The following is a 25,217-nucleotide window of genomic DNA, read 5'->3' on the forward strand; positions in this document are numbered from 1 at the left end:
ATACAGCGAGCATTGAATGAGCAAAACATATACAATATACAGATGTAAGTATTGACAGAGTATTAACAGAGTGCAAGTGCAGATTGTATGTACAAACAGTAATATTATATAAAACCTCAGATGTAACCTCAGAAAAAAAGAAACCAAAACATTTCATTAAAAAAATGTAGGAGCAGTTATAGTTTACAAATGCTGTTTAAGCTTAATACATTAATAAACAGCACAGACTGTATTTGTGTAAGACAAACTGAGTTAAACATATCATTTAAATTGTATTTTGTAATTGTTTGTGGTAGATACTGTATTTCTGGTCCACACAGTAGGTGGCGGTAATGCGCCCTGAACGCTGGCTGCCACCGCCATAATACCGTGAAACGAAGAAGAAGAAAAAGGGCTTGTTTGGATTTTGTCCACTATTAGCTTCAAGAATGGATAAACAATTGGAGACGGATAACCTGGAAATGCGTCTCCAGACGCTGGAAAGTCGTATATACGGAGGGAGAAGAAACAAAAGTGCCAAACCTGCCAAGGTTTGCATGGAATAATTTATATTGTGATAAGTTTTAGTGCTAGAAAAGAAGCTAACTAGCTGTTAGCCTAGCATAGCTAACGGTAGCCTTGTCATTAGGTTTAAGTAAACGCCCTTTTTATGCTGTAAACATTTACTGTAAAACAATACGTTTTATTAGGAGTTATGACAACTGTTCACTCAAGTTACTGTAGTTTGTTAAGGTTCTAGTTAAATAGTTGTTAGGTGAGCTATTACATTGTTACTTGGCCTTTTTAAAGAGATATGCATTCATAACATTTTCTTTATTAATCAAATCAAATCTTATTTATATAGCACATTTATAAACGATTAGCCAAAGTGCTGTACATATAATAAAAATAGCCTACAGTAGAGACACTTTACAGCAAATACAACAGCACAGATTGTTCAGAATATCAGTATGAGAAATACGACACCCTCTATCCTTAGACCTTGAGTTATTAGTCTATGTATGACTTGAATGTCACCCACAATGCATTTAAATTTATAAACGACAGTGGTGGAATATATTTTATACATATATATATATATATATAGGTACATTCACTTTACTTGAGTATATCATTTATTTACCTATTTACTGCAACTCCTCTTCATATTAGGAGTAAATATTGTTCTGTTTTTCTCCACTAGATTTGACGAGATACACACATTGACATATAGATAGATGGAATACATAATTAGTTAAAAACCTATTAAAAGTGAGTGTCACCAACTGGTTTCTAGGAATTTATGAAAACACAAATCTGAAGTTTATGCAATAACAGACATCCCTGATCTACTGTAAACACGTTATTAGCAGATTGGCCACAGACATGGTTTGGTCCTTTGGAGCCAATGCATGGGGTGTTTCTTTAAAGCATCATATGATCATGATCACTCTTAACTAACAAAGGTGCTTTGTAGTGGATGAGTTCCCTGAAGATGTATTTGCCGGGGCAGAGGAAGTGCCTGTTGTCTGTGTTGGTGTCTCAAGTTGAGCTCGTTTCAGTTATACTCAAAGAGGAATTATATCGAACGTGTAAAACAATAACACAAACAATAATAATATGAATGAAATGAAACGAGAGAATTATGAAATTGTACAAACTTAAGCAGTATCAAATTGATGAACACAAATATTATTGACTTACAAATTATATATAAACAAATGATTTACCTAGTTACACATCCGTAAAGGGGTGGGAAGAAGTGTACACTTATTTAATGCCACCCCTACTCCCAAAAACTAAATGATTAACACTTTTTTAAACAAAAATGTAGATCTAAATGTACGTCTACATACAATATACATTTACAATTATAAATAGATGATATCATTATTACTACATATATATATATATAATATTCATTTACATTGTATATCATATTAGATTAGATTAGATAAATATAAAAGACTATCTTTTTAGATCTACCATCCAAAATACATTTGATATTAAAAACATAATACAAATAAATAAACAGATAAACTGTAATGAGATACTGGGTGTTTCTCAATCTCGAGGATGCTGGCTTGGTAGTCGTGTACTTCCAAGTCACTTCCTTCAGGAACGAAGCAAGTATGCTTCCAAGCCACGGCTTCGGAAAACGAAGAAGAATGGAACAGGCTAACAAGTGTTCCACTCTCTCTAACGGTTTCAACATAAACTGTACCGAAAATAAATACCTCACGATGTCTATCTAATTATGAACTTGCTTTACTTTCAAGGAACACATTTTTGGTGATAACAAACAAAGTAACAAAGTAACATATTTACCAACACGTGTTCTACGCCACTATACTTACATTTAAATGTGTGCTGCGTCGGTTCAGCCATTCTCCGCAAGGGTTTTTGAAATTGGTCCGTGCGCAAAGCATTGTGGGGATTTTAAGGACCCGAAGTCTACCCATGTGCAGCCTCGAAATTTCCCCCAAACCAAGGACGCGGCCTCGTGGAATTCCAAGTATGCTGGAGATTGGAACAGTCCTTCGGCGGCACTCGATGACGTAGCATCCTTGAAATATTGGCTTGGAAGCCAGTTTCCCTCGAGATTGAGAAACGGCCACAGTTGCCACGACACTACAACTTCTCTTTAGTCCCAAAAGGCACGACACAGGGCGAATCAGAGAAGGAAGCGCTTAAAGCATGCTCTGGATATCATCCTGAACTTGTTTGTTTTGTTGTTGCAGTGTGTCAGTATACTGTAGCAGATCAGATCAGAGAAGAAAGTGATGAAGAAGAATTGTAAAATGTAACGCCTGTCCTATACCTTGGTAATCCTTATCGTTAAATCTAATGCATGCATTGAACCCTGCAGTGTGCCGAGTCTTTGGCCCGGATTCAGGCGGGTCTGACCAACACGGCCAACAAGAGGGAGCGAGTGAAGATCCTGCACAAGAAGAGTGAGTCACGCTGTGGGGTGTCTCTTCTACATCAACATGTGTCCCCACTTCTTCATGTCTCTTCTTCATCAATATGTGTCCCCTCTTCTTCATGTCTCTTCTACATCAACATGTGTCCCCTCTTCTCCATGTCTCTTCTACATCAACATGTGTCCCCTCTTCTTCATGTCTCTTCTACATCAACATGTGTCCCCTCTTCTTCATGTCTCCTCTACATCAACATGTGTCCCCTCTTCTTCATGTCTCTTCTACATCAACATGTGTCCCCTCTTCTTCATTTCTCTTCTACATCAGCATGTGTCCCCTCTTCTTCATGTCTCTTCTACATCAACATGTGTCCCCTCTTCTTCATGTCTCCTCTACATCAACACGTGTCCCCTCTTCTTCATGTCTCTTCTACATCAACATGTGTCCCCTCTTCTTCATGTCTCTTCTACATCAACATGTGTCCCCTCTTCTTCATGTCTCTTCTACATCAACATGTGTCCCCTCTTCTTCATTTCTCTTCTACATCAACATGTGTCCCCTCTTCTTCATGTCTCTTCTACATCAACATGTGTCCCCTCTTCTTCATGTCTCTTCTACATCAACATGTGTCCCCTCTTCTTCATGTCTCTTCTACATCAACACGTGTCCCCTCTTCTTCATGTCTCCTCTACATCAACATGTGTCCCCTCTTCTTCATGTCTCTTCTACATCAACACGTGTCCCCTCTTCTTCATGTCTCCTCTACATCAACACGTGTCCCCTCTTCTCCATGTCTCTTCTACATCAACATGTGTCCCCTCTTCTTCACGTCTCTTCTACATCAACATGTGTCCCCTCTGCGGAAAGAGACTCTGAAAGTTTCAGGAACAAAGATTCTCTCTCTTTTTCTGTCTGAAAATGAGCTGATCAGATTTGGCCACTTTATGATGTCATAACGATGTGTTGTCTTGTGTAACCATTAGCCAATCAGCAACCAAGGTAAGTCAGTCCCACAGGCCATAACACTGATAAAACCTGAGCTCTGTGAAGTGCCTCGATAAACATTCCTGTTGTCATCTTGCAATGTACTAATTTATATGAATAGTTATCACCGCTAAACCCTATTTAATTTATTTTTAATTTACATTATTTGATGTCATATTCTGTTCTTGTACATATCCCTATGCTATTTACATGTATATAGACTTTTTGCCCTATTTTGTGTTTTTGTATTTGATTATATATGTTGCATTGTGGGAGGAGCTTAGGTCAGAAGATGTTCATTGCCATTTCTACAGAGTAGCTTTGTGCATCTGACAATAAAACCTTTCAATCTTGAGTATTTCTTCTGTGTTCAGATCCAAGAGTGTGTTTTGTCTGATCATGTTTATCGACGTTGTGTTGCAGTTGAGGACCTCCTGAAGTACCTGGACCCTCAGTTCACCGACCACATCACTGTCCCTGACGCCATGAAGCTGGAGTTCATCCTGGCTGGTGAGAACAAGAAGGACAGGACACATTACCTAAACATAACGTCTGTTCACAAACGTGTATTTACTTTAGGCTTTTAAGGTGTCGCATAAATACGATTTTTAGATTATAGAAGACTAGGGCTGCCCGATTTTGAGAAATAAAACGTGTTGCGTCCATATTGACTGATTTTGCAATTGTGATAAGATTGATATATAATGACCATTTTTTAAACATTATTCACATCATTAATAATATATATTCAAAATGATCAAAGTGGGATTTCTAACAAGGTTTTGTATTACGTACATTACCAGGACTTCTCTTCAGCTCCACAATACTTCATTCAGATATTTCACATATTTATCCTTTACCTAATATTGCACTTACTGTGATTTGGGTATCGCACTAGTCCAAATTGTGATTCTGATATTAATTCGATGAATTGTGCAGACCTATAGAAGACTCGCATCTGCTTCGGTTCTCCCTGTGATGCTGTTGTGTGTGTTTGTCCGCACAGAGGAGGACTTCCTGCTTACCCAGGCTGCTTTGCTGGAGCAGGTCAGCACCTTGCAGCCTCTGCTGGACAGCAACTACATCAGAGGTGAGTTCACCTGCAAGACACTGAGCAGACCACGGAAAACACAACATCTGCTTGCCACTGTCTCCTGTCGTCGGCGTCCGGGCATGTGACCTACGATGCCACTTTCTCCCTTTCCTTAAAGGTCCCCTGTTATACTGTTTCTCATCAATATATCCCAGGTCTCAGATATATACAGAGCCTGTCTCTGATTGGCTGAAACACCAAACAGATCATTGCAGCATTACCCATAATCCCCTCTGTTTCAGCCCTGTTTCCAAAGTGCTGATTCCCTGTCTGTTACTTTAGATGAAAATAAGGAGCCCCTCCCCACGCCCCTCTGAGAGAGATCTGGTTACAAAGAATACTAGGCGCGAGAGGTGGTACTTTGCTGGGGAAAAAAAGTTCCATTTTCTGATTGGCTGGGCGGATTGCAAACCACGCCCGTAAAACTCGGAAAAGTTTTGTGAAGCCGCCATTGTATTTGCTGCTGGCATTAGCATTATTAGCATTAGCCCCGCGCACCAACGGAGAGAGACTAACTTATGGCAACACAAAAGAAAACATGGGAGCGGTGGAGATGAGGAGGTGTAGGCGTTCTGGCGATTTACTCGGAAGGCTTCAGTAGAAGCTGCTGGGACTCCCAGCAGCTTCTACTGAAGCCTTCCGAAGCCAGTCCCCAACTCCGGGGACTTCCGGCCGGAGACTTTGGGTGGCAGTACCCGGCTAATGGTTACACAAGACAAAACATCGTTATGACATCATAAAGTGGCCAAATCTGATCAGATCATTTTCAGACAGGTTTTTATAGAAATGGATCAAAAAGAGAGAGAATCTTTGTTCCTGAAACTTTCAGAGTCTCTTTCCACAGAGGGGACACATGTTGATGTAGAAGAGACATGAAGAAGAGGGGACACATGTTGATGTAGAAGAGACATGAAGAAGAGGGGACACATGTTGATGTAGAAGAGACATGAAGAAGAGGGGACACATGTTGATGTAGAAGAGACATGAAGAAGAGGGGACACATGTTGATGTAGAAGAGACATGAAGAAGAGGGGACACGTGTTGATGTAGAAGAGACATGAAGAAGAGGGGACACATGTTGATGTAGAAGAGACATGAAGAAGAGGGGACACATGTTGATGTAGAAGAGACATGAAGAAGAGGGGACACATGTTGATGTAGCAGAGACATGAGGAAGAGGGGACACATGTTGATGTAGCAGAGACGTGAAGAAGAGGGGACACATGTTGATGTAGAAGAGACATGAAGAAGAGGGGACACATGTTGATGTAGCAGAGACATGAGGAAGAGGGGACACATGTTGATGTAGAAGAGACATGAGGAAGAGAGGACACATGTTGATGTAGAAGAGACATGGAGAAGAGGGGACACATGTTGATGTAGAAGAGACATGAAGAAGAGGGGACACATGTTGATGTAGAAGAGACATGAAGAAGTGGATTTTGCATAATAGGGGAACTTTAAGAACCGTTTTTTCTAGAACTAGATAAATACTTCAGAATTGGTTTTCTGTTTGCTTAAAGCTCGAGCCTGAATGTTGCAGCTGTGTTGAACAGGAGTGTGTGTTCTGAGTTAGCTGTATGTTTCTGTTTCTCACAGATGTGCCAGAGCACGCCACCAAGCTGCAGCGCCTGTCGCAGATCCACATCAAAGAGCAGGTACCCCCCCCCCCTCCATCTTTCTCAATGTGTGTCTCTCTCACTGTGATTTATCCATTGACCCCATGTTCGCCTCTGTCCCAGGACCAAACCGAGGCTCAGTCCCTGGAAGTGAAGAAGCTTTTTGAGGAGTACAACAAAATGGTACACTTCTATTTTCACAATATTTCTATTTAAACCACGAGACAATGGTAGTACATTAGACCCTCCAGAGAAACGCGGGCTAAAATCCTTGATTATGCGATTTAAACATTCGGGGTTTTATGTGATTTTATGCGGTGAAATTGCGGAAAGTTGCGAAATATGCTAAATATTTTCTTGGAAATATTGGGCTGTCTTATTTATTCTCTCTCACACACAACCTGCCACTAACGTTAAACCCCTTTACTATTCAATTAAACACATTCAATGTTTATTTATTGTAAAAGCAATTGGGCTATTTTAATCACACTCTCACACACACACACTCTTCTCCGCCTCATTCTGTTTTCATTTACCTGTTCGTTATCTGACCAGCTTCAATCTTGTAGGCTACTCACCTCGTGTCTTGTAGCCCTCGAAAGGGTTTTGGAGGTCGATGCCTCGGTGAACGTGAGTTGTTTGGCTTTCCTGTCCGCAGCAGCAGAAAGCATGTTCGAATGTTTGAATGAATCAAAGTGGGTCGTCACTGTCGATGTTCTCAAATGCTCCAACACAGCTGCATGGGGTGCAGAATAGTTTCCCCCCACTTTCGGGCAAGACATCGGGGTACTGCTTTGCCCGGTCTTTAGCAGAAATGTTCGTTGGTAAATGAGATGGATTCGATGTTTTCATCTTGGTGTTTTCTCTCTCGTGTGAGCGCCACACGTTCACTCTACGGTGTTGTTTACCTTCTGTGATGCGCGAGCTGATGACGTCGGGTCATCATCATCATCATCATCACTTCACGTCAAGACGAGTTAATTTTTTTTTTCTGAACTTTGTGTGGAAAAATGCGGGGATTATGCGCCCTTTTAAAAAATCTGCGCGGTAAATTATGCGATCGCATAATCGCGTTTTTCTGGCGGGTCTAATTGATGTTAACGTTTTCTAAATTACTTGTCACTACAACATTTTCCCATTACTTTAAAATCTGTTGTGGGAATAAAAACATAGTTATGATGCCGAAATCATATTTGTTCTGTTCCTAAACTAACGTGTCTAATAAATGCTAAAGCTTTAGACCCAGCAGTGGAACATCGGAGAGAGATTTAGATCGCTGCTCATATTTAGTCTTTGGTTTCACCGACGTTTTGATATCACAAAGCTCCTCCCACTCACCACTGATCTCTGATTGGCAGATGTTCCTGCTCTCTAAGCAATTCGCCCAATGGGACGAGACCCTGAGGAACCTGGAGGAGGCCAAGGGCATTCGACCTGTGGAGTAGCTTCTGTCCACCTACACACACACACACACACACACATTTCTGATGGTGATGAAGAAGAAGTCGGCACTGTGGCGGGAGCTTCACAGATCCTAACATTTCACCTTTTCAAACTGCTCATCGTTCTGTAAACAAAATGTTATTGAGTCAGGCAACAACACATTGAAACATTACCTTGTTCGTTTTAGAAAATTCTCCAATCCAGGCTAAATATTTGAGCTTTCACACAGCTTTCAAATTGTTGTTCGGACTGTGTCTCATGTGACTCTTCATCAGTCGTCCAAGGAGCTCCCATCACGTGACGTCTGGCTCAGTTATTTATTTTCAGACAATAAAGCTTGTCATGCTTGCATTTCGACTCGATGTGTAATACGTTCCTCGATGCCTCTCTAATGCAAGTCACAAGACACACACACACATCCTCACATCCCCTTCAAGTCTTTAGATGTTCCCTTCTGACATGATTTGTATTAAACTTAATTATTCTGTCCAATATTCTGGTTTTAAAATGTTCCATATGTTTTGTTTCATAATGCATCATTGTGGTTAATACAATAAATATTTCTTTTTCCCTTTGACTTCTCCATTGTGTGTGTGCTGTCTGTCACTCGTCTATAAACTGTCCATCAGTTGCAAACAGCTGTAATGATTACAAGAGGAGTGTATCTGAGGACTGAAAGACCTGCCATATGAACACTGAGAAGACACATGGGTACCACTTTACAATAAGACTACCCTTATAAAGGGTTTACGAATAGTTTGCTATTCATTAGTTTGTGAACACTTTATAGATCATTAATAATCTTTTATAAATCATAAAGATAAACAGGGCGACTGACAGGTTGCTTGCCAAATAGTGAGCCCACATGTATCGGTTCTGCTAAGCAGTGGCGGTTCTAGAACATTTGACATGGGGGGGCAAGAGCTCATGTTTGGGTGGTATGGGAGGGCGGACAGTATACGGGGTATTTCATACTGTATATAAAACCTATGTATTGTTGAATCATGCCCTAACACAAGTGTTCTTGATGCACAAGAGAAACGAGGTGTTCAGACACACAAACTAACATATGGTATAAAACAGCAGGAAATACTCATGATACCCTAGAACTCTGTTTACTGTAAGTACAGTCAAAGTACTTAGTTATAATGAAGTACACACATCACCCATCTCTTCAGAGAGCTAAAGGTGACTTGTGCAGCAATACATTTCAATATGTGTCTAGATTGTGCTGCTGTGATGGAACATGTAAGGAGAATCAGAACATACCATGTGGTCCAGCTGGAGTCTCCTCTGCCTCCTGATCCCTGCCTCTGGCCCTCTTCCTGACACTTCATCTGTATTCCTCACATACATTTCTTCTTCTTCACTAATGTCTTCATCTCCTCCTCTTCCTCCTGCTCTGACCCTCCTGGTGTCTTCAGTGAACTCTCTTTTCCTTTCCCTCTATCTGTTCATCCTGATCACTTCTCAGATATGTCTTTGTGTTGTTGTTGTTGTTGTTGTTGTTGTTGTTGTTGTTGAATCACTCCAGCTACTCTGGCCAAGAGTCTACTTGTGAAAAGCACTGGTACAAAATGCTTATATAACTTTACACGTTAGCTTGACCCTGGTGGTGAATGGATGGTTGGGTCGGTCTGAAGGGGAGGGGCTTAGCTTGACCCTGGTGGTGGTGAATGGATGGTTGGGGTCGGTCTGAAGGGGAGGGGCTTAGCTTGACCCTGGTGGTGGTGAATGGATAGTTGGGGTCGGTCTGAAGGGGAGTGGCTTAGCTTGACCCTGGTGGTGGTGAATGGATGGTTGGGTCGGTCTGAAGGGGAGGGGCTTAGCTTGACCCTGGTGGTGGTGAATGGATGGTTGGGGTCGGTCTGAAGGGGAGGGGCTTAGCTTGACCCTGGTGGTGGTGAATGGATAGTTGGGGTCGGTCTGAAGGGGAGTGGCTTAACTTGACCCTGGTGGTGGTGAATGGATGGTTGGGTCGGTCTGAAGGGGAGGGGCTTAGCTTGACCCTGGTGGTGGTGAATGGATGGTTGGGGTCGGTCTGAAGGGGAGGGGCTTAGCTTGACCCTGGTGGTGGTGAATGGATAGTTGGGGTCGGTCTGAAGGGGAGGGGCTTAGCTTGACCCTGGTGGTGGTGAATGGATAGTTGGGGTCGGTCTGAAGGGGAGGGGCTTAGCTTGACCCTGGTGGTGGTGAATGGATAGTTGGGTTTTGGTCTGAAGGGGAGGGGCTTAGCTTGACCCTGGTGGTGGTGAATGGATGGTTGGGTTTTGGTCTGAAGGGGAGGGGCTTAGCTTGACCCTGGATTCAGAGGGACAGGAGGTGAAAAGGGGTGGAGGGGGGTTGCGTCAAGTCACCTGAAATGACAGCTGTCAGAGGGGCGAGCAGATTTAAAAGGGTTTGCGGAGCGCTATGATAGGCCTGTGAGATTAGAGCGATGTGATTGGTTAAGCTGGGGAGTGACGCCCCCGATCACTTATTGAGAGGAGAGAGAGTAACGTGGAAATAGTAAATGAATGAGTAAAGACGGTCTTCCTGGTTGAACTTGCGCTGAGCTTCATTAGTCTCAGATCACTTCCACATGTTCTGCATCAGCTTCGTAGCACCTTGGACATAACACAAGAAGAACATCCTGTTTGTTTTTGAAAGACAAACCTTTATTAATTATCCAAACATTTAATTTGATCACACATCCCATCAGTAAAGTCTGTTCAATGATTTCATGATGAGTTTCACTTTCTCCACCATGAATGTGTTTAATCTCAGCTATTTCAAACAGAATCAGACATGATTTCCTTATTGATTATTATCATGATAAGTTATGCTCTATAAAACATCAGAGCACTTTCTATTTGGATAACAACAACAACAACAACAACAATTAGTCTGCAAAACAATAACATTTTATTTCCCAAGCAAAGACGCTAAGCTATTTAAAACAGAATAATAAATGATGTACTTATTGATTATGATCATGACAGTAATATTATTTTAAATAAACATTTTATAATGAAATAAGTATTATAACCATCTGGGGAACTCATGTATTGGTTAATTTGGGCAACAACAATAACATTTAATCCGTCAATAAATGTCTTAATTGTTTTAGAAAGTGACCAGAATAAAATGTGTACAATAAAAGAAGCTCTGCTGCTTCCTCTCTGAAGACTCGTGCACTACAAGAGAAACAACAACATGAATCAAAAGAAATATCCAACACATATTTAGAGCAGAGTTTACACATCAGTTCAGGTGAACAAGGATCCTCCTGAGCAGCGACAGCCTCCGTGGCTACACAGACACAGGAAGGAGCCGGAAGAAAGTCCAACATCTACAGAACAACTCGTGAGAAGATGTTGAAGCCCCGCCCATGATGTTTGATTGACAGCTGATCTCTGCCGTGAAGACATGGACAATCAGCTCTGAAGGACACACGGTGAGTTTAAGAAGTAGAAGAGTTCCTCCAAGGACTTCAGGCTATTTGAGTTTACAAAACTCAGCTGTGTCTCCATAACTGGAATAAAGATAAACTCCAGCATGCAGCGGCTGAGTGAACGTGGTCTGCACTCTGTGGAGGAGAGTCATGGTTTCAGACACGCTGTAGAAGGACAGAACACCTGCTCTGTGATCCAGGTACACTCCTACTCTGGAGGACGGAGGACCTGAGACGGGAGTGATGATGCTTTTGTGACTAAATGAATAACTGTTTTGGTTACAATCTAAGCACCAAGATTTTTCATTGAATCCAAATCTACTTTCCAGCCCTGCTCTGCTGATATTCTTGTATGCGACTGCTACTTCAACTGCTCTCTCTCTCCACTCCACCTCCCAGTAACAACGTCCAGTCAGACCCTCTCTACTCAGGACCTGAAGCCGTGCAGTGAATCTGTCTGGGTGACTAGAATAAGACTGATGTTGTCCCATGGCTGTTGCTTTTCTGCTCCCCTCAGATAATAACAGCCGTGTGTGTGCTGTGTTTGGATCCAGAGTGATCTCCTGTGAATATTGTAAGAACCCAGCTCTGGAGGCGGGCTCTGCTGCTGACAGCAAAACATCCACTTCAGTCGGTGAGACGTTGGTCCATTCCTCTCTCAGGACGTCCTGTAGTTTGTCTCTGACTGCTGACAGGGCCGCCGTCACGTCCTCAAAGTAGCTCAGAGGACGGATGTTGGTGCTGGAGGAGTGTGTAGCTCCACTGAGGGCTGGCAGTGAGGAGTAGCTGAGCAGAAACTGGTTGTGGTCCTCTGTGTGAGACAGCAGCTTCAGCTCAGCGTCTCTCCCCTTCAGCTCAGCCATCTCCTGCTCCAGCTTCTCCTGGAGCTCTCTGACTCGACTCACTTCTCTCTTCTGCTGGGATCTGAGCTGCTGCTTCACGTCAGAGCTTCTCTTCTCCACGAGACGGATCAGCTCAGTGAACGTCTTCTCGCTGTCCTCCACTGCTTTATCAGCAGAGCCATTGACGGCCTGCACCTCCTGCTGAAGCAGCTTCACCTCCTTCTCTCCGTCCTGGATCATCTGCTGGATGTTGAGTCGACTCCCCTCCAGCTCTCTCTGCCTCTCAGTCCTCTCTGCTGCAGCAGACACCGTGTCGTGGCCTTTGTGTTCGTCCACAGAGCAGAGATAACAGATACTCTGCTGATCAGTGCGGCAGAACAGCTTCTTCACCTCGTCGTGACGAGAGCAGATGTTCTCCTGGAGCTTCTTGGAGGGCTCCACCAGCTTGTGTTTCTTAAAGACAGGTAATTCATAATGAGGCTGGAGGTGTTGGTCACAGTAAGAGGTCAGACACACGAGGCAGGACTTACAGGCTCTCAGCTTCCTCCCAGTGCAGACATCACAGGCCACATCTTCAGCTCCAGCATAGCAGAGGTCAGCAGGAGCAGCTTGGAGTCCAGTCTTCTTCAGCTCCTCCACTAAAGCTGCTAACATGGTGTTCTTCCGCAGGACAGGCCTCGGTGTGAAGCTCTGCCTGCACTGAGGGCAGCTGTGGATTAGCTCTCCGTCCCAGTAGCCTGTAATACACTTCATGCAGTAGCTATGTCCACAGGGAATAGCCACCGGATCCTTCAGTAGATCCAGACAGATGGAACAAGAGAAGGTTTCCCGGTCCAGCTGAACTCCTTTCTGCGCCATTTCACCTCTCAGTAGCAGCGAGTGTGTGAGTTTCACTTCCTGAGAGCTGAAACTAGTGTGACTTATCTGAACAGCATGTGTGTGTGTGCAGTGAATGTGGCCAATCAGCTCTTGTACTTTACCCACATGTTGGTTAACCCCTCCTCCTCCTCAGTGTGGATCTGAAGGGGAGGAACCAGGAAATACAGAGTGGAGCTGGCTGTGTCTGAGAGCAGGAAGAAGAGGGAGTGCTTATCAAACAACGCTCAGACTCTGACCTACACAGAGCCTCGGTTACAACCTGCTCTTCATTTGAAAAGAGCTTTTAGTTGTAAAATAAGTTGGGAAACTTACAAAATCTGAAGGGGGTTAAATACTTTCCTCCACTGTAAATGTATAGCCTCAATGTCCTGAAATAGCTGATTGATTTAATAGTTGGATGTGCAGAAAGTCGTTTTTTACTGTAAGTACTATAGTAGTAGTAGTAGTAGTAGTAGTAGTAGTAGTTTTGTGTGTGTGTGTGTGTGTGTGTGTGTGTGTGTGTGTGTGTGTGTGTGTGTGTGTGTGTGTGTGTGTGTGTGTGTGTGTGTGTGTGTGTGTGTGTGTGTGTGTGTGTGTGTGGGGGGGGGGGGCTTTTATATAGAAAAACTCCTTATCCTGTGCATTCACACTAAATATGAACATGAAAACTACACGTCCTCTTTAATTGACACCAAAATGATTTGTGGTTGAAACCTTCTTTTAAATCTTTTCTTTTTACCCTCCAACAGATGTGTCTCTATAACCGCTTGTGTCTCACACCGGAGTACTTTTCCCACAATAGTTCACCAGAACTACGATATATTTGCATTCACACCAAAAAGCCCCAGGAACTACATTAGTTCATGAGAACCTTTTTACCCCCTTTTTCGTCCCTGCTAGAGAGCAGGGACTTTCGTGGGAGAAAAAGGTTCCTATGTCTGATTGGCTGGGCGGATTGCAAACCACGCCCCGTAAAACTCCCAAAAACTTTTGTCAAGCCGCCATTTTATTATCCTCGCATTGCATTATTAGCATTAGCCCAGCGCAGAATCGCAGAGAGTCTAACTTATATATACATATTACTTACATATTATATATAATTAGTTATTTAAGGAAAGATGGCGCCTGCCCATTAAGGGCTTTGTAGGCGAGAAGAAGAATTTGAAATTCTATCCTGTGTTCTAGGAGCCAGTGTAAGGCAGCCAGAACAGGAGTAATGTGGTCCCTTTTCCTAACTCTAGTTAGTACGCTTGCTGCAGCATTTTGAATCAGCTGAAGCGACTTGACTGACTTCTTGGTACTCCCTGATAATAAAGAGTTACAATAATCCAGCCTAGAAGTAACAAATGCATGGACTAGTTTCTCTGCATCGTTTTGAGGCAAGATATGCCTGATTTTTGCAATGTTAGATGAAAGAAGGCGGTCCTTGAGATTGATTTTATGTGGGCGTTAAAAGATAAATCCTGATCAAATATAACACCAAGATTCCTTACAGTCTCACTGGAGGCCAAATTAATGCCATCCATAATTAGTATATCTTTAGATAGTTTGTTTCGTAGATTCTTTGGGCCGATTCAGTTTTGGTCGTGTTTAACATCAAAAAGTGTAAGGTCATCCACGTTTTTAAGTCCTTAAGGCAGTCTTGAATTTTATTTAGATGATTAATTTCATCAGGCTTGATTGATAAATATAGTTGAGTATCATCCGCATAACAATGAAAGTTTACAGAATGATTCCTTATAATATTGGCTAACGGAAGCATATATAGTGTGAACAAAATAGGTCAGAGCACTGAGCCCTGTGGCACTCCATGGCTAACTTTGGTTTGCGTGGAAGATTCATCGTTAACACGTACAAACTGAGAGCGTTCAGATAGATAGGACCTAAACCAGCCTAAAGCAGTTCCCTGTATGCCAACTAAGTGCTCTAGTCTTTGCAATAGGATATCATGGTCGAAAGTATTAAATGCAGCACTAAGATCGAGCAAGACAAGAATAGAGACAAGTCTCCCTTGTCTGAGGCTATTAGAAGGTCATTTGTGACTTTAACCAGAGCTGTCTCTGTGCATCTTCCGGCGCAGACTGAAAACTCATCTCTTTCGACTCCACTTCGAGCGTTAGAATTACAAACAAAGCACTTATATACTAACAAAGGACTGGCTTATCTAAAGCCAGTTGAGTAGCACTTGAAATGTTTTGGCTCTATGAAACCTGATGTACTTATATGATTCTGTTTTCTTCAGGTTTGTATCTTCTTGGTCGAATGCACTTATTGTAAGTCGCTTTGGATAAAAGCATCAGCTAAATGCAATGTAATGTAATGTACAAGATGTAATGGTTTTAAAATGTTAGTCACATTATTGGAACATTAGAAAAGAGGATTTGTGTTGGTGGATGTATTTATTAAAAATAAAAATGACTAAATCTCTTCCATCTTCATATCGTCTCTCCATTTAATCGACTTTTTTTATTCTTTTAACCTGTTCCTATTGGTCGGATCCAGTCAGCTGACATGGCACAGATCATGTGACCCAGCTGCTGTTTTGACAGGAAGAAATGTCCTAACTTTTCCTGTTTACTGTTGTCTAAATCTCTGTTTTGTTTGTTGCGTGTTACTGGATATATTTTTCTGGAAATGTCTGGTTCTGCATAGAGGATCTTTTATTTGTCAGTCACTTTACAGATGTTTTCTCTTCAAGGTCATCTCTATTATTTGTGTTACTCTCTAATGCTGGTTTATTTCTATTTCTATTGTGAGATGTCTATATTTTAGAATAGTATATTTCTACTCTTTTCATTAGTTTTTTATGTGCAATGCCTAGTTTTGTTTTGTTCAGCTGCAAGAAATATTTTTTCCCAAATTGGGATTAATAAAGTACATCTTATCTTAACTTAAAGGTGGGGTAGGTAATTTTGGAAAAACCAGCTCAAGTGCGCTAGAATTTGAAAATACACAGCTGGGAAAAATCTGCCACTTCCTTACAGAGCCCCTCCTCCAACACACACGAATGCGCACATGACCAATAGAGTGGCGAAGTCCCTCCCCTTACGGTGGACCTCCATGGGACCTTATTTCGGAAAAATTATGTATTGAAGTCAATGGAGAGAGAAAGATTATCTTTCGATCCCGTTTGAATTGTGCCATGAATTACACATATGTGTCGTAAAACTATAAAGTAACAAATTTTTCTCTGTGAAACACTCAATGAACTACATCTCTGGTCTCGCAGAACAACACACGTCACCAAGATGGCCGTCACTACTGTCTTGTCAACAAAACGATTGACTACCCTCACTATCACCACAATGAAACACGTCCAGAAGAATGTCATGCAAAGCTGCCTGCCTGCCTTCCTTTGATTCTCTCTGAACTGCCTGGTATTTTTAATGTTTAATGTCAACCATTTGTGCAGATAGCATGAAGTAGAAAAGATAGGCGATCGCCGATGCTAGCATTAGCATTTCTCCCCGGGCTTAAATTGTGTATTATAGAATGATCACACCGGTGACAGAACTCCTCAAAGGGTTCACGAAATATGACTACTACTCTTACTGTTTAACATGTTGGGTTACTTAATGTTACTTCATATTAAGGCTAATACAAATTATCAAGGCTGTAATGCTAACTGACGTGCTAGCTACTAGCTAGGTAGCTAACTTGATCCAGCCACTCCTGGTCCTTTCATCAGACGGGAAGCGAAAGAATGAGCAAGACCCATTGCTGGTATGATAACAACCTGGTACTAAGCACACGGGCATCTTGTTAAAGTTATCTTATCTTAGCCAGTGCCATATAGATAGATTATATCTATATGGCGCTGATCTTAGCTATCTCTTAGTGGAGGAAAACAGTTATGACATCACTTACGCGACTCTGGGATTTGTAGTCTTTCTAGTTGCTTATTTTTCATAGTCTTATATTTCAACAGTTGTACGACAAACTGTGACTTTTTTGACATGGAAATGATTTTTTAAGATTGACAAACATCATATGTGTAATTCATGGCACAATTCAAACAGGATCGAAAGATACGTTTTCTCTCCATTGACTTCAATACATTATTTTTCCGAAATAAGGTCCCATGGACCGGAAGTAGATGGGCGTGACTGGGCCACTCTATGAGGGCACGAGATAAGTGTGTGCACAGATGGAAGGCTGACAGGCAGGTAGGCCATCCAGTTATTTTAGCCGGGCCGGCTCAAATGATTGGTCGTGCTTTTTACAGTACTACGGTTTCCACAGATGACATTTTTTAATGGATTTTTTTGTCAAAGCACTTCAGATATTCATTGCTATCGGGATGTTGAGAGCATTCCATGGAATATAACAAAAAGTGTATCTCGAGCCGGTTTCTCAAACTTACCTACCCCACCTTTAACTTATCTTATCTGGCTGTGGGTGTGCACCAGTAGGATGATTTGCACAGAGTGAGAGGTCTGATTCGGCATAGAGGATATTTGGCTGTTAGTGTGGATCAGTAAAATGATTTACAAAGAGTGAGAGGTCTGGTTCTGCATAGAGGATCTTTGGCTGTGGGTGTGCACCAGTAGGATGATTTACACAGAGTGAGAGGTCTGATTCTGCTTAGAGGATCTTTGGCTGTGCAGCAGGAAGGGTTGACGGAGTACTCTGGTCGGTATCAACGGACCCTTGATGGACAGGACGGCGGTGGTAAAGGTCGGAGCCGCGGCCAGCGCCAGTGTCTGTGCCCTGTTCGGTGGAGTGGTTCTGGCCCAGTACATCGTGGCTAAGAAGAAGCGAGCAGGCAAGAAAACCCGCATCATTGAGATGGTGAGTAAAAGAAACCCACCCACACTCGTGTTGCGGAAAGGAAGATTAGATTAGAAACAGGAAGTTGGGAGCGTGAACCTTCAAAACAAAAGCGCGCACCCCTTAAATGGATTTGAGAGTGGCGGTATCAGAATCAGAAACAGGTTTATTGCCAAGTAGATTTACACATACGAGGAATTTGTCTTTGTGTACATGGTGCATACTTAAACACAGTTAAAGAAGATATAAAAGTATGAAAAAAAAAAAAAACTGATAAAAAAAAGTTAAGTCATAGAAAATTATATACATGAAATCTGGATATACCAACATTACTTGCAGTATACATATACAATATGTGCAGTATGGAAAGTGGATGAGCGGTAGCTCGTGTACAAATGTGCACAATATTTGGAGGGTTGTGCAACTTGTGCAGAACTGGCAATACTTAAATGAACACATTATGATAGTGATATTTATGCATGAAATAACTTTACACATTATTTGATAGATGGATAGAGTAAATAATGCACTAAATACATCATACTTAATGTTAAATGTTACCCGAAGCAACTCCTACAGGAGATGTGCCTTTATTCTGAAAATCTCACTCAGAAATATGACACCGTAATGTTGGTCACTTGATAGTAGTGCATCTGCAGGACGCTGTGCGCAGGCGCGGATATTCCCAAAACGGCAGCTGTTTTGTTAGAGGTCATCACATTGCTGTTCTCCAACAGAAACAGCTCCTCTGTGTCCCAGCTGACCCTCTGTGTGTCAGTGAAGCTCTGCGAAGCGCTCCCTCTGAAACAGAACAGCACACAGTTCGCACTTCGCACTCAGTCCTGTCTCTAACCTGTCCGACAGGAAGCTGGCTGCTGCACAAATATCAACATTCCTCACAAAGTGCAGAACAGAGGAATATAGGAAAGAAAACAATATATACAATGCGCCTCTTCGTTTTTAGGCGTGTGACAGCTGTCATTTTTATACAGCAAATTATTTTGAAGATTTACTTTGAAGAACATTTTAATTGAGCATTTGCGTATGTTTTACATCAGCATATAATTCCTGCTTTATTCGTTTTTGCAAAATATCTTGTTCTAGTTCGACTTTTAAACCTGTGCAGGCAAAACAAATAACCATGTGATATAATTATAATTGTATTGTATTATTGCTTTAGAAAAACACTTATTTTTATTTCTATTTCTATCCCTCCAATACCCATTTGATGATATCCCTTATTCATCAAAACAGAAGTGGTGGAAAATAGGATTTTTGTTTTTCAAAAACATGATTTTTGATCTGCGCTGCATGGATTTAAAACTTGATTTATTTCCAGTGTATGCAGACTTTGAATGTTGCATTTACAGCAGGGCGTTAGTATATACTGTGTATCAATAGGATCTATATGATTCACCTTTGAGTTATGTCGCTCCACTTTACAGGTGCATTTAAGGATGTACGGTCTACTTACACAGACACACAATCATTCAAGCTCACCTACCTCGAAGGATTGATCTCATAGTCATCTGCCACTTTTCACTTCTCGTTATTTAAAATAAAGTGTCACAGTAGAGATGCTACATACTGATATACAACTGAACATCAGCAGGAGAGGACTCTTTAAAGTAGAGACACTACATACTGATATACACCTGAACATCAGCAGGAGAGGACTCTTTAAAGTAGAGACACTACATACTGATATACACCTGAACATCAGCAGGAGAGGACTCTTTAAAGTAGAGACACTACATACTGATATACACCTGAACATCAGCAGGAGAGGACTCTTTAAAGTAGAGACACTACATACTGATATACACCTGAACATCAGCAGGAGAGGACTCTTTAAAGTAGAGGCACTACACACTGATATACACCTGAACATCAGCAGGAGAGGACTCTTTAAAGCAGAGGCACTACATACTGATATACACCTGAACATCAGCAGGAGAGGACTCTTTAAAGTAGAGACACTACATACTGATATACACCTGAACATCAGCAGGAGAGGACTCTTTAAAGTAGAGACACTACATACTGATATACACCTGAACATCAGCAGGAGAGGACTCTTTAAAGTAGAGACACTACATACTGATATACACCTGAACATCAGCAGGAGAGAACTCTTTAAAGTAGAGACACTACATACTGATATACACCTGAACATGAGCAGGAGAGGACTCTTTAAAGTAGAGACACTACATACTGATATACACCTGAACATCAGCAGGAGAGGACTCTTTAAAGTAGAGACACTACATACTGATATACACCTGAACATGAGCAGGAGAGGACTCTTTAAAGTAGAGACACTACATCCTGATATACACCTGAACATCAGCAGTAGAGGACTCTTTAAAGTAGAGACACTACATACTGATATACACCTGAACATCAGCAGGAGAGGACTCTTTAAAGTAGAGACACTACATACTGATATACACCTGAACATCAGCAGGAGAGGACTCTTTAAAGTAGAGACACTACATACTGATATACACCTGAACATCAGCAGCAGGAGAGGACTCTTTAAAGTAGATACACTACATACTGATATACACCTGAACATCAGCAGGAGAGGACTCTTTAAAGTAGAGACACTACATACTGATATACACCTGGACATCAGCAGGAGAGGACTCTTTAAAGTAGAGACACTACATACTGATATACAGCTGAACATCAGCAGGAGAGGACTCTTTAAAGTAGAGACACTACATCCTGATATACACCTGGACATCAGCAGGAGACGACTCTTTAAAGTAGAGACACTACATACTGATATACAGCTGAACATCAGCAGGAGAGGACTCTTTAAAGTAGAGACACTACATACTGATATACACCTGGACATCAGCAGGAGAGGACTCTTTAAAGTAGAGACACTACATACTGATATACACCTGAACATCAGCAGGAGAGGACTCTTTAAAGTATGTGTTTATTTTCAGTAAATGCTGCCAAATATTTGTGTTAATCAGATTTCATAGTGTTGTGAGAGACAAAGACAGTGCATGTAAAGAGCAATAGTTGCTAGGTTATAAACTACTGCACACCAGACCATTTGACAATAGATGTAAGAAATTATAACACTAGACGATGAGTTGAGGGATGTAGTAGCCGCCGCAGCTTCCTACTAAAACCGGTTAGCTCACTTCCTGTCCGACCTCCAGCCTGGGAGTTTGGGACCATCTGTGTTGATGTTCCCTGACACTACAGAAGCACAAACATCCGCTCCGAACCCCAGGAGTCCAAGAACCACATGACAGACACTCACCCAGGCTTTCATTTGGTGTCCTGTGTAGACATTTCACCCGCACATTCCTCTGCTGAGCCAGTTTCGTGATTCTTGTAGGCTCATAAACACCCAGCTGTGTCATTTCAGGAATACTTAGGCAGAAACGACAAAGCACATTCTTTGCTTCATTCCCGAAAGCCATTGTGGCTTCTGTTTACATCAGGTCTGCTCTTTGTTTTTAAGGGTCAAAGGATAGACGGAACAAAGGATTATTTAACCCGTAAATTATTATTTGCCGTGAAGAATGGCAAGAAAAAGAAACGAGTGCCTGTCAGAAAAGTGTAAAACATGATTTCATTGTAACAAAATGTGTTAAATCTGCAGAAATGAACACATGTACATGATATGTAATCAATACATACGATGTAGTATATCCTAAAGCCTGAACACAGAACAAGCACACTGGACGAAAAGCCTTTCACATTCCTCACATTTATTTGCGAGCTGCTCTTTCTACAAAATGCTCTTCTCGAAGGCTGAATCCTAAACCATGTATTTATTAGGGCTGTCAGTCGATTAAAATAGTTATTCGCAAATTAATCGCACATTTTTTATCTGTTCTAAATGTACTTTAGAGGGATATTCAAGTTTTGAATACTCTTATCGACATATGAGTGGACAAATATGCTTTACGCAAATGTTTGTTTATTATCATTTGAACAATGTGTGTGTGTGTGTGTGTGTGTGTGTGTGTGTGTGTGTGTGTGTGTGTGTGTGTGTGTGTGTGTGTGTGTGTGTGTGTGTGTGTGTGTGTGTGTGTGTGTGTGTGTGTGTGTGGTGTGTGTGTGTGTGTGTGTGGTGTGTGTGTGTGTGTGTGTGTGTGTGTGTGTGTGTGTGTGTGTGTGTGTGTGTGTGTGTGTGTGTGTGTGTGTGTGTGTGTGTGTGTGTGTGTGTGTGTGTGTGTGTTGTGTGTGTGTGTGTGTGTGTGTGTGTGTGTGTGTGTGTGTGTGTGTGTGTGTGTCAAAGCATGAGACTTGAGTTCCCCTGTGGGTCAAAATATCGCGCTGTGACCCCGAGGCAACTGTCCTTACTGAGTGAAGTCCAATCGTCTCCGGTGAGTCTTTCTTAAATCCTCCTTCGCTTTTTGGACTTCATGTAAGTTGTGTATTCTCGACACCGTGGTGGCTCTGGAAAGTGCAGTCGTTGGATGCGACACGAGTTATTTCACGCAGCCCCTCGTCCTCCACAATGTTCATTTGCCGGCAACCTGTAGCCACCCATTTAGCGATCTTTATTGAAAGTTTGCTGCTCGTAGCCGTGTCCAGCCGTCTCCCCCGCACACTTTCAAGTGTGGTCTGCCAAAAGCGGGCGGCAGGAGCGTGGCTGTCGGCATCAGCAGTGTGCTTGGATTGTATCGATGGTATTACTCGATGCGCTCTGAAACTACGGGGCGGCCGAGGACAAACAATGCACATGCGTTAAAATAATTAGGAACATCGCAATAGGAACAGTACAATTTAAAGCCCACACTTACACATTACAGTCCTTGGTCTAAAGCAAATTCTACTTTCTCAATTGTGCATATATCAATAGCAACCTGGGGTTCATATCTTGCTCATGTACACAGGATCCGCCAGGGATTTATCCACCGATGTATGATTAAAGGAAGACTCTAGCCGTTGTTAACAGTTATATTTTGGGCCAGATGTTCCCGTTGTCCCATAGATGCAGTTGTGTCCTACAGTTGGCCCTGGTGTATTTCAGAAGGCCTGTTTTTAACACATTGTCTCTGGTGATTTACATTCAGAGCTGTCCACTGTTTGTTTCAAGCTTGTGCAGCTTTGGTTGTTAAATGGAGGATCGGATGAGAGTGTAGTCCAGTAAGCGCTTGTTCACTTTGATCCAGACCTAGTACTTCCTGTTTAACACGGTTGTGTATCCTGTGACTATGATTAGACCGACACTAAATAACAACGTGTGATGTGATGTTCGTCATGTCTGGATCCTCACTGTGTGTTCAAAAGATACTGCCCTCAATGTGTTGCTCTTATTACTCTACCTCACTGATTGTTGTACTGATAGTCTATGGCTTTTTGTGCTACGTCCAGCCAAGATGTGTGCTGCAAACATGATTTAGTGCCTGTTAGTTGAAGATGAAACTATGTGAAACTATGTGTGAAACTATGTGTAAGATGAAACTACTATCTCATCTTATAGACCTCTGGAGGGCAGAACAGAGCCACACTTGAACCTCAAGGCTGCGGTTTCTTCTGGGAAATAACAACCAGGAGAGAAATCAGCCCTCCTGGATGTATATGTATGGAAAGGGGCAAATACAATGAGACCAAGGCAACATACACAGACTTTGCAGTACTTTATTCAGTATATCCAGTATACAGTGGTTTCTTTAATTTGATCACCAGGAGGCCCGTTTACATACTGGGTTTATTTCCCATGTTTCAAAACGAATGCTTTCTCGAGAATCACTAAAGCAATGAGGATCCGTTTTTGACCAGGATTATATTAGAGGTGATCTGTAGCAAAGTGCCAATGACTTACCAAGCCTTTCAGCAACTAGACACCACAGTCTCTATAATGCCTAGTGCTGGAAGCATCACTGTAGCTCTGTGGGACTTCTGACCTTCCTGCAAAGAGGAAACATCTCCTTGGCAAGCTAACCCTAACCCGTGGAAATGTGAAGCTATGAAAACATTGTTGATGACTTGTTTTCCTTGATCGTTCACAAGTAGAGATGTCCCGATCCGATCACGTGATCGGGGATCGGAGCCGATCACGTGATTTTCAAAAGATCGGAATCGGCAGAAAAAAATCGGGGATCAGGAATTTATTTTTTATTTTTTTATATATATATACATTTTTTTATTATTATTTAATGTTACAAAACAAAAATGACCATGTTCACGTCTTAAAGTCATCCTGAGGACTTAGTTTTGGTTTAAAATTACACAACATCATGTATGTGTTGCTTTCTTTGGGCTTGTTCAGACCTGGTTGCTTATTTCTCTGAAAGCTGGCAACAGAGTGGGCGCAGTGTCTAATAGTAGCAGTAAGCTAACGAGAGGCTACGTTCAGCTGGTGACTCGGGAGTCGGGACAGAGAAAATGTCAGGAGTTTGGAAGTATTATAAAATTGAAAGTGAAGGCAGTGTAACAGCCAGATGCAATGTTTGCAAGGCAGAGGTTCCGCGTGGTGGAAAGAACAGAGCTGCGTTCAACACGACCAATCTAATACGCTACCTGAGAAACAAACGCCACCAACAACACGACGAGTACACAGCGGCCACTCAGGTGACGGCACTGAAACAACCGACACTTTCAGAGACTTTTAGGAAAGAGAAACTGCCCCAGAACAGTGAACAGGCCAAAAAACAGCCAAGATAGCTGAATTCATCGCGTTGGATGATCAGCCGTTATCTGTTACCTTTTTTTTTCTCTTAATGCATTGCATAAAGATCGGATCGGGAAAAATCGGTATCGGCAGATTGTCAAAATCAAATGATCGGAATCAGATCGGGAGCAAAAAAAGGTGATCGGGACATCCCTATTCACAAGGTATTTATTTGGTTAGGGTTTGGCAATCATTCAGTATTATTAGCCACTTTATTTTGACACAATTCTAATATCAATTGTACGATTTACACTGTCCCTTTTTCGCAATTAAGTCCAATTTTAATAAAAGCCCTCACAGCAAGATATCTTGAATGTGAACATACATGTCCTTTTTATTATAGGATTTTGTTAGTCTTCCAATCAGTCTAATCTATCAGTAGTGTGGGAGTTCTGTTGATTCAACAAGAGAAAGGAACTCCATTTGAACTTGGGTTGGGCCCATCCTCTTTTAAATCTTTTCTTTTTACCTCCAACAGATGTGTCTCTATAACCGCTTGTGTCTCACACCGGAGTACTTTTCCCACAATAGTTCACCAGAACTACGATATATTTGCATTCACACCAAAAAGCCCCAGGAACTACATTAGTTCATGAGAACCTTTTTACCCACCCCCTTTT

General features: G+C 41.9%; 2 protein-coding genes across 2 annotated transcripts; one reads left to right on the forward strand and one right to left on the reverse strand.

Moving 5' to 3' along the window:
• The first annotated feature begins 352 nt into the window (after window positions 1–352).
• dctn3 (dynactin 3 (p22)) lies at window positions 353–8,616 on the forward strand. The gene is made up of 7 exons (XM_034102549.2): window positions 353–530; window positions 2,849–2,933; window positions 4,308–4,394; window positions 4,891–4,974; window positions 6,577–6,635; window positions 6,720–6,779; window positions 7,955–8,616. The coding sequence occupies exons 1-7, from the start codon at window positions 429–431 to the stop codon at window positions 8,039–8,041; spliced, it is 564 nt and encodes a 187-aa protein (XP_033958440.1). The 5' UTR covers window positions 353–428; the 3' UTR covers window positions 8,042–8,616.
• Window positions 8,617–10,674: 2,058 nt separating this feature from the next.
• Window positions 10,675–13,238, reverse strand: LOC117461000 (E3 ubiquitin/ISG15 ligase TRIM25-like). The gene has a single exon (XM_034102672.2). It carries the CDS (start codon window positions 13,170–13,172, stop codon window positions 11,517–11,519), a length of 1,656 nt encoding a protein of 551 aa, XP_033958563.1. The 5' UTR covers window positions 13,173–13,238; the 3' UTR covers window positions 10,675–11,516.
• Window positions 13,239–25,217: the final 11,979 nt, after the last annotated feature.

Source organism: Pseudochaenichthys georgianus, chromosome 16 (assembly GCF_902827115.2).
Source record: "Pseudochaenichthys georgianus chromosome 16, fPseGeo1.2, whole genome shotgun sequence".
Lineage (NCBI taxonomy): Eukaryota > Metazoa > Chordata > Actinopteri > Perciformes > Channichthyidae > Pseudochaenichthys > Pseudochaenichthys georgianus.

What these genes read in the sequence shown, in the direction of transcription:
- dctn3 (XM_034102549.2), top strand. Translation starts at nt 429, where the DNA reads ATGGATAAACAATTGGAGACGGATAACCTGGAAATGCGTCTCCAGACG. An exon ending in GAAGATCCTGCACAAGAAGA is followed by an intron (nt 2,934 to 4,307) that starts GTGAGTCACGCT and finishes GTTGTGTTGCAG; the next exon opens with TTGAGGACCTCCTGAAGTAC. An exon ending in GCTGGAGTTCATCCTGGCTG is followed by an intron (nt 4,395 to 4,890) that starts GTGAGAACAAGA and finishes TTGTCCGCACAG; the next exon opens with AGGAGGACTTCCTGCTTACC.
- LOC117461000 (XM_034102672.2), bottom strand. Translation starts at nt 13,172, where the DNA reads ATGGCGCAGAAAGGAGTTCAGCTGGACCGGGAAACCTTCTCTTGTTCC.